Consider the following 9819-nt stretch of genomic DNA (forward strand, 5'->3'; position numbering starts at 1 on the left):
CCATTAGATTATACTATTCAACCAACCATCCACTCAACCCTAGGGGGTCCACATCATCCTAACCGCATATCTCTTAATCCAATAGCTAAAATATACAAGCACCAATAATTTGGTACTTTTAAAAGCATAGGAGCTCAATTATATATATATATATATATATATATTTCGAGTTTTTCAAGCCTAATTCGAGCGAGCTGAGTAATACTCAAGCTCGCATTGAAATGAATTTCGAGCTCTTTTTTTTTTATTCAAGCACGGCTCATTTAATTTCGAGTCGAGCTCGTGCGAGTAAAATATCGAGCCGAACATGAGCCGGCTCGCTCATTTGCCAGACCTAGCCCTAGTATAGGGCTTCCGGGTCAGGCTCGGCCGGACTTGAATAAGTCTAAACAGGCTAAGAAATCTTACTTTGGTAATTAATGTATTAGGCTTCCGGGTTGGGTCCAAGCCGGACTGGAATTTGTCCAAATAGGCCCAAGATTTTTTGAGACCTAATATTGTAATTCCAGCCCAGCCTCAAAGTCATACTTTTGGTATCCGAAAGCTGGCCCATAAATGGCTTATCAGGCCGAGGTCTGTTTTGGCCCAGGACTAGTTCCACCCTAGGTCCCTTCCAAGGCCCAGTCATTTATAGCACGTGCGCCGCCCGTCACAACAAAGTCGGTTCGTCTACACGTGTGGGCCGCGGGGACGCTGATTACGTGGCGTACACGTCTTCGGAACCCCCGAACCCGTGTGGGGCCGACGAAGCCGACCAATCACAAGCCGGAGTGGTGCTAAATTTTGTTGTACCCGCGGGACAACCTACCGGATTCATTGAACAACTCGGACTCCGCCACTCGCCTATAAATAGCCCCCGACCCCCTCTAATTTGTGCGTTTGTTCTTTCGCTGGCCCCCAATTCTTTCAAGTTTCTGTGCGTCTCCGCCCCCAACCCCTACGAAACCCTAACCCTAGCGACTCCGCCCCAATCAAAATCCCCTCAACCCCGCGCTCTTTCCCGCTCGATCGTCCCCCCTCGCCAGCTTGAGTAGATCGCCTGCTCGTGATCGTCGTCTTCTTCTTCTTCTTCTTCTTCTTCTTCTTCAAGCGATTAGGGTTTTTTTTTTTTTTTTTTTTTTTCTTTTGTTTGAATGAAACAAAAGAGGAGGAGGAGGACAAGGACGGAGAGGAAGGGGAGACGTAAAGAGGAGGCCAAGTGTTAGTAAAAGGGGGGGAGTAAATGCGAGGAAGACGTGGAGCATTTTGAGGAGCGAGCTTGTGACTCTTATTAGGAAATGGTTTCGTCATTTCAGTGGATTCGGTCCACCACGTGGCCTGTGGACCAGGAGGACACGTGGAGGATCGCGGGTGGTTTTGGGTTCATAAGTGTTCAACCAACTTGCGGTCAGTAAGCTATCGTTTGATTCGGAAAAATAAACAAAAAGTGGTTATTACAGGAATGGATATAAATTGAGATATAAGCGGGGATTAGATTAATTTTGCATTTGGATGAAAATTGAATTATTACTGAGAATAAAAAAAAATAGCATTTGGTTATATAAGATGGAATAAAAATTAAAATTGGTAGTTATAGATAAAAAATAATGATATTATTCCTTTCTTTATATTAAAATTTAAATTTTTATATTTTATATTTGTATTTTAGAATTTAAAATCTCAAATTTACAATTTTAAAANGGGGGGGCCGCGATCCGTAGCTGGGCTTCCCTCGTTTTACCAGAGTTTTCAAGGAGGGGTTTGTCTCCGCGGCTATGTCTCGGTGCTTCCCCTATCCGCCTCCCAAATACGACGAGGCTGAGATCGGATCCATTAAGGTTTGTTGAGCATTAATGCTGTTGCGAATCAATTTCTTGCATTCTTGCTCGACTCTCCCTTTTGGGTGATCGCTTAATGGATGGACTCTGTGATCTGTGTGCTTGTTGTATGTAACCAAGAAAACCCTAAAAATTTTGAGGAATACCTGTACATATGTTGCAAAAAGAAAAGAAATTAGAAGATGTACTTAAAAAGGTGTTTGTTGGAGATCTGGAGGCTGTTGGTTGTTTCTCCCCCCATCTTTCAACTACTTTGCTAACTTGCCCCTTAGTAGTAGTTATTGTTGTTTTTGGATTGTGGCTGAAATCCTTATCTTCTAGAGGTCTTGTTACTGGGCTTGAATGGTATTTTTGATTGCACGGCTGTTGAAGACTGGCCTGCTCAGTAGTGGTTTGCAGAGGTTTCTTTGCATGTTGATTTTGCCTGAGAGAATCTCTGTGGATTTTGTCGGGCTTGCATATCAGAGTAGGTTCAGCGATGCTCTAGTAGCAAATAACATTTTTCTTGGCCTTCCTGACTCTTCCTCTTTCTCTTCACCTTCCTCGGAAGAGCTAGGTATATGCCCAAATGTTGTTTATAAGCTTAATTGGGCTAGCTTAGCATTCTTGTAATAGCCCAATTATGGGTTGGATGGTAATTAGGTATATTTACTTTGTTTGCTGTCTGCGGAAGTTCGGTTAGTAGATAGTGCTTTGAATCCAGGGTATTTTGGTTAAATTCTGATATCACGGGCTGGGAAATTGTGTTGGCTCGTGGAACGTGAATGTCCAATTGCTGATTATTGTAGACGGCCAATAAATTTAAGGATGATTGATTATACCTCAGTAACCAGTTTTTTCTCGCATCGTTACGGAGGATCAAGCGACTTTCTTGTTCTGATGTTAAACATTTTGTATTAGACACGTAGGGTGCTTTACAATGATTTCATAGAAAACTCTATTATAACTTCGGCTTCTCTTTCCTACTGATTGAAGAGTAACCATTGGTGCTGCTGTCATTTCCATGTATTTCAGGAAGCTAATTTTACAAAAATAATAATTATTTTACGTTATTGACACTAACAAGTTTTACTTCGAGATAATTTTGGATGTAATTCTTGAGACTACATGACATGCTCGTCAAATCAAGATCTAAAATTTTCGTCTGGCATGCGATAAGTGACCATTTTCTATGAAGTTTTTCTGATAGTGTATTCTGGTGCGGATGTTAGCACTTTCCTGTTGTTGGCATATAATTTCTTTTCACCCACCTGCTTGCTGCATAGGCTATTAAGGGGTTGTTCAACTTTTCCTGAGGTTTTCAATCAATATATTTTACTATATTGAATTTTGATTTTGATTTTTGATGTATAAAAAATATTTTGATTATTGGTACTTCTCCATCTGTTTTGTTTTTTGGTTTCTACATCTAGAAGTATGGCTCTTTCTCTTTGTTATTAAACTTGTTTTGAAGTGTGTGGCTTTCTAATTGTTCAATGTTAGATACCTAGATATTTGCTTCATCTGGATTGCTCGTCATCGCAATTTAGGTTAAAAGGAAAAAGAAAAGAATGCATGTATAAATTGAGATTGGCTTCCATCCTTTGGCGACATTTAGACATGTGGTTCAGAAGTCTAGTCATATTATTCTGCCAGCAGATTCCCTTTTTGATTTTTCTTTTCATGTCCGTATGATGTTTTAGTATTCCTGCTGCTTTTCATTGTTATGTCAGTTGATCCACTGCTTCTAAATGTGAGAGATACAGAGTTGGAATTTTTTGTGTTCTCTTTCTAGTTCATTTTATTTCCTCTTGTTTTACTTGCCTATTCAATGTCAGAGGAAAAGGAGCTAAAAGACCATGCCTTTTCTTATCATTGTTTGTTTTGGTTTTCCAATGCTGCATTTTTCTACCCTGAAACTTATCTTTCATAGTATTGTTTTGAACAAATCTATCTCTTTACCAGTTTGATCATTTTCTTCATGAGAAGAAGTTTGGGCTTCAAAATAAAGCTATCTTATTATGCATGGTGAAGCTTTACATCTTTCTGCTGCTTTTTGTGCTCGTTTTATTTGTGTGCGTGTGTTTTCTTCACTTGATTGTTGGTTTCTCCAACAAGCTGCCCATTGTTGTGAAATTTTTGGCTTGTATGTCATCAGTGGCTCCAGGTGCATAGAAATAATTGAGGACCTCTCTTTATTTGGATATTTCAGTTCCAAGAACTTAACAGGGAGTTGAACTTTCCTTTTAAGTGGTGAAATCTCCCTTTATGACCTAGGTTTTACTGGAATTACTGATATTCCTTTTTCCTAGATCCAGAATGGTGTCAAACAATGAGCCTTATGTAGAGATTAGTATGGTAAAAAATACGGTATCATCTCGTGAAGGATCCTAATAAAATTTTGACATAATATCTGTCATTTAATTGTTTAAGTTGTTCAGAATGGTGTTTTACTTTTCCCTTAGTACTGTGGTAGAGTTGAGTCACATCTTAATAGAGGAGTTGACGTGTTGAAAGGATAGTGGTTTCTAAGCAAAGAGTTTACTCTTTTGTTATACCTCGGAAAGCCGCATGTTCTCTTTGTACATTGTGCTAACGACATTGTCCGAAAAATGGATGGTGTGATTTCATCCTGCAGTTGTGTGATGAATAATGCTTCATGCTTGTTATTTGCTTCCTCCTGTCTATTCTGAAAGCCGGAATTGACAATTGATTTGGTGGCTCTGAAGCTCCTGAAAGAGCAGGAAAAGGCCAAAGAAAAGAACCGGAGGAAAGAGAAGAAGAGGGAGAAGAAAGAAAAGAAGGCTGCCCTCAAGGAGCTTGAGAACTCTGAACGTTCAAAACATGAGCTTAAGAAGAGAAAATATGAGGAGAGTACAACAAAAACACCAAACAGCTCAGCAGAGCAGCTTGAGAGGAGTGGCCTCACAGAAGAACTTGAGCTGCCATATGCCACGCAGGCTGCTGATAACTCCCCTGAGAGATCTCAGGACAGTAATAAGAGGAGAAAGATCGCTCCATCGCCTGGCCCTAGCCAATCAAACAATAATGGTAGTTACTCTTGTTTCATTTATCTAGTTGTGCTTCTGAATTTCTTTCCTGTACATATTTGTTGACTCTTATCTTTTATAATTTTATAATGAAGGGATTATTCTACGCATCAAGCTGCCAACAGCGAAGCATACACAGAGAGATACGGAGCCGCCTGCTGCCACCTTCCCCTTGGCGAATTTGATGGTTCCTGAGCGGGCGGCTGTACTGAAACAAAGGGAACTGGAGTTGACCAGGCTCCAGCAACAAGGTGGCGATTTCGAGCCCTGTGTAAGAAGGGAGCAAAGTGAGCATAAGACGAATTTCGGGTACCAACAAGATGACTCGCAACCTGCCTGCATTCCCCAATGTAAGGCAAGTGATCAGGAGCCGCAGCCTGCTTGCAAGGAAGAAGAACCCTGCTTCTCTGGCAGGAGTGGCGAAGCCGCCCCCCTCAAATCGGAGGATGGCCGAGCCCATACCAGGAGGAAGCTCAGTCGAATTGAGAAGAAGGAAAGACAGTTTATGGATTTGATTATGAACTGGAACCCCCCTCGGCTGGAGCAGTTTGAAGATTCAGATCTTGTTGATCAGGAGTGGCTATTTGCGACTTCTGCGAGACCCTCAAAACCCAACCCGCAAAACCAGGACAGAGTTGGTAAAGAGGAAGGCCTTTTGAGTCGTGAGAATGGCATGGTCTCGTCGCTGCAGCCGCGGGCATGCTATCTGCCTGAACTCGGGATTTATCAGTTGCCGTATGTAATTCCATATTGAAATCTTCTACTGTTATACCTTACATGGAGTTGGGAGAGAAAGAGAGGAGGTTGGGAGGGAAGTTTTGATATTTTTTTCTTTTTTTATAATTTGTCCGTCTCCCTCTCCGTAATGTGCGGTGGAAAGAGATTCGGTGGAAAGAGATTGGTATTTGTTGAGTTGGAAAAGCTGTGAATATAATTTCAATTTATTTGTCTCCTCCTTCCAAATTGCGGATCGTAGGTGGTTTAACTTTCTTCTTATTTGCCTCTCTTGTTTGCCTGGCTTTACTATTTGAGCAGCAAAGTTTGGAACACGATGTATGCACTTTTCGTTTGTTACGAATGTGGCCCGTATTGTAACGCTTTTTCCTTTTCTGCTTGTCTGATGATGGATCGTAACGCTTTCTCCTTTGCTGCTTGTCTGATGGATCGATTTCTTTAGTCCTCACCATTAAATTCCAGCGGCAACTGAATTGGTTGTTGTGATTAAATCATCACTTCGTCCAAATTTCTCACAGAACCTCTCTCTGCCGACGGCTTTAGTGGGTTATTTAGGTAAAAAAAAAAACTGATTGCAAGCCAAATGTCCTGTGGCCGGTGAATTAGCCGGAAAGTATTCGTGGACTGCTAGAAAACTAATTAGATTTGTTTGTCCTACGGTTGAGAGTAAAACTCTCTTTAATTTTCTACTAACTGAGCGGCCATATTTCCATCTATTTTTAAGCTAAATCCGACCAATGGGACTGCACTTTTTGTATCCGGTGTGACCGTTTGTTCACTGAGGTCGGAGAATTCCTGGTATTTCAACTTTGAACCTTTTTTGATTAATAGACTTATAAGATGTTATAATTATAATAAAAGTTGTCCTCTGAAATAATTATTTATAAATATTAGATCCAAATGGTCGTTTTCTAAATGCGCTAAATCGTTCACCACCACTTGATTCAAAATATTAAAATATTTAGAAAAAACTTTAAATATCACCCCTGTAGTTTCGCACTTTTTTATTTAATACCTTATGATTTAAAGTGTTTCAATTTAGTACCCTATTGTTTCATTTTTCTCTTTTTATTATTCCTTCAACTAATTTTCTTTCGTTAAATTAGTGACAAAGTTAAAACTAAAAGGTGCTAAACTAAATATTCGATAAACGTGAGGTATCTGAAGTTTTGTGTATATAATTAAACAAAATGTTACCAGAGGAGCTGACGAAAAGAGAAAAATGAAACCACATGGTACTAAATTAATACACTTTAAACCACATGATATTAAAGGAAGAAAGTGTGAAACCATAGTAGTGGTATTTGAAGTTTACCCAAATATTTATGGTACTTAAAGCGATAAATTATATACTATTTTTAAATACGGAATAATCCTTTAAAGTTCGGAATAAGAAAAATATAAGTTATGTAATGCGGTTATTGATTTATCGCTTTTGGAAAATAATGAATCATATTCACTGTTTTCTAAAAGTGATAAATTAATAACCACCTTAGCCAAATTTTACAAATAAAAATTTTGGATGTCTACATTTATAGTTGAAAACTTTGATAGGCCTAAAGCTTCCAATTTAGAGTTTATTATTATTATTATTATTACGATTATTACTATTATCTATCTATACAAAGTATAATTTAAGAATTCTTGCAAACATACGATTCCGTTGGCTTTTCCAATTGTCACGCTTCCCTCTTCTCCCCTTCTCTCTCCCCTCTCTCTTTTCCCTTCTCTCTCCCCACTCTCTCAGACTCTTTGGAAGACTTTTATCTCTTCTCCTACAACCTACAGCTGGCCCCTACTCTCTCTCTTCCTCCCCCAGGTGGCCCTCCCTCTCTCTCTCTATTATCTTTCTACCTCTCTCCTCCCTCTCTCTCTCTATTATCTTTCTATCTTTCTCCTCCCTCTCTCTATTATCTCTCTCATTCTCTGTTACCTCCTATCTCTTTCTCTCTGTTCTAAATAATTACCTATATTCTACCTCTCTCTCTCTTCAGTTATTATTTATACTTTACCTCTCTCTCTCTCACACGCACATATCTTATGAGATTTTTTATATCTTACAAGATTCTTATCTCTTTTTTCTCTTTTTGAAGGCAATATTTTTCTCTCTTTCTTTTCTACTTACTCTCTTATATCTTGCTTGGTTGGCCGTAAAATGTGCCGGAAATTATTTTTTGGCTTGAAAAAATCATGAAGGAAAATAGTGTCTTCGTACTTGGCCAATTTTCAGCAGAAAATGAAAACTCAATGTGTAAAACTTTTTCATTTATTTCTTTCTAGTAACCCAAATAAATATTAATTTTTTAGTTTAATCAAACAAATATATATTGATGAAAAATTATTTTTTTCTTATAAACTGAACACTAAGAAACGTAAAACTTTTTTTCCACCAAAGTTTTTTTCAAAGAAAACGTAAAACAGATGTCAGCAAGATGAGAAATAAAAATAAAAAGGAAAATAGAAAAGGATAAAGAAGGGAAGCAGGAGCCAAAGAGAGGCGAGCGGCAATTCCGACGACCGCCATGGTAGGGTCTAGAACTAGATGGAGATGAGGGTACCTAGGTGGTGGGAAAGAGAACTACAGTGGAGTCAGGAAGCTAAGAAGCTTCTGGATTAGACGACCTCGGGTCTCCCCCTTTTTGTCAAAAATTGCCAAAACAGAGCATATAGAGAGAAAACACACTAGAAAACATATTAGAAAATATATAGGAATTTTTAGAGAGAGAAAGAGAGCAATTTGATTTTGGATTTGGGAGAGAAACAAATGAATGAACCGGTTAACCGTTCTTAGAATTCAAATTTTTTTTCAAAAATCCTTCAAAATTAAATTAATTTCATAAAAATTCAGGATTGTACTCCAAAAATTATTATGATGAAGATAACATATTATAAGATTTCAAAATACATCAAAATATCAAAATTTTGTTATCAAAAATAACCTAATGATTTAAAATCATCAAGATGTAACGGTTAATGAAAAATGACTTATAGAAATTCGGCAAAATTGACACTAATTTGTCGCAACTCGTTCAAAATAGAGATTTAACTAATATGATACCGGGGGTGGCTCTTTGAGCATCTCTTTGAGCATCTTTTCATCTTATCACCTTATAACTCCGAAAATTCTAAAATATTTATTTTTCCAACCTTTTCGGCTTTTTAATTAAATTCCATGTGGTAGCTTCACACACTTACCGGAAGACCCGGGTGGTAGCTTTTTCCTACATGTGGTGGTAGTTTTCACACTCCTTTTAGGATGCAACTTTTTTCACATCTTTTAAACATAGGAGTATCATTTTCCTTTTTTTTTAAAATAATTTCAAACTACCCCTAAATTAGACAATCTCACAGTTGAAAGTAATTTTGACAAAAATTTAGTCGATTAGTGAATATCTATCCATCATATCCAACACACACAACCAAGATGAATTAATCACCAAAAGATCAAAATGATTTCAAAATTTTGTTGAATATATGTATTAAGAATTCATATAATAAATTATCGTCAAAATAATAAAAAGTGAGTAAAATCGATAATTAATATGAATTTAATTCAAGATGAATTCCGGTTAAAACACTTTGAAAAATTCTAATCTCCCCCCCAAAAAAATTTTCAATCGTCTCCTTCCTCAACGAAAAATTTTAAATTCCCAAACGCTTTTCCTCAAAAAACAAATAAAATTCAAGAACCAAAAATCATCTAAATATGTAATGCAATGAATAAAAATATGCAACAAGCACCAATCAAAACATTTACATAAAAAAAATCAAAAACGAACTAAGATGTAGAACAAGGAAAGATATCACCTTTCCGAATCCAAACTTGTCGGATTTTGTGTTGTGTTGTCTTGTCGACGTTAGGTGCGGTTTGCTTTGATTTTTGATCAACCGTTGGTCATTTCGTCGCTTGAGGCTTCTGTCGAACTTCATATTTTGCATTAGAAATCCGGTTTGCTTGTGGCTTAGGTAGGACTTGGCGTTGTGCTCGACTCAATTGATTTTGCTTTTGATTCCGTGGGGGAAGTTGAGTTGTAGATGATGCCGATTAATGTTGCGAAGTTGCCAATTGATTCTTCTTTGTCTTGTTCGGGCAACTCCTTTTGATGTGTCCTTTTGATGCCACATTTATGACACACATTCTCTTTCAAAGTTGTTGAGACTTTAGAATTTGACTTTTGATCCTTCTCAACATACGTTCTTTCATACCCGACACCCAATTTGTTCGTTTGGCCTAATCC

General features: G+C 37.9%; 1 protein-coding gene across 1 annotated transcript; it reads left to right on the top strand.

The window, feature by feature from the left end:
• Positions 1681 to 5840, top strand: LOC109713915 (DNA ligase 1-like). The gene is made up of 3 exons (XM_020238202.1): positions 1681 to 1817; positions 4526 to 4847; positions 4942 to 5840. Exons 1-3 carry the CDS (start codon positions 1755 to 1757, stop codon positions 5598 to 5600), a joined length of 1044 nt encoding a protein of 347 aa, XP_020093791.1. The 5' UTR covers positions 1681 to 1754; the 3' UTR covers positions 5601 to 5840.

The sequence above is a fragment of the Ananas comosus genome, linkage group 8 (assembly GCF_001540865.1).
Source record: "Ananas comosus cultivar F153 linkage group 8, ASM154086v1, whole genome shotgun sequence".
NCBI lineage: Eukaryota > Viridiplantae > Streptophyta > Magnoliopsida > Poales > Bromeliaceae > Ananas > Ananas comosus.

Bases quoted from the DNA above. Each gene is read 5' to 3' on its own strand.
- LOC109713915 (XM_020238202.1), top strand. From the start codon at position 1,755: ATGTCTCGGTGCTTCCCCTATCCGCCTCCCAAATACGACGAGGCTGAG. The intron at 1,818-4,525 runs GTTTGTTGAGCA...GTGGCTCTGAAG, and splicing joins CTGAGATCGGATCCATTAAG to CTCCTGAAAGAGCAGGAAAA. The intron at 4,848-4,941 runs GTAGTTACTCTT...TTTATAATGAAG, and splicing joins TAGCCAATCAAACAATAATG to GGATTATTCTACGCATCAAG.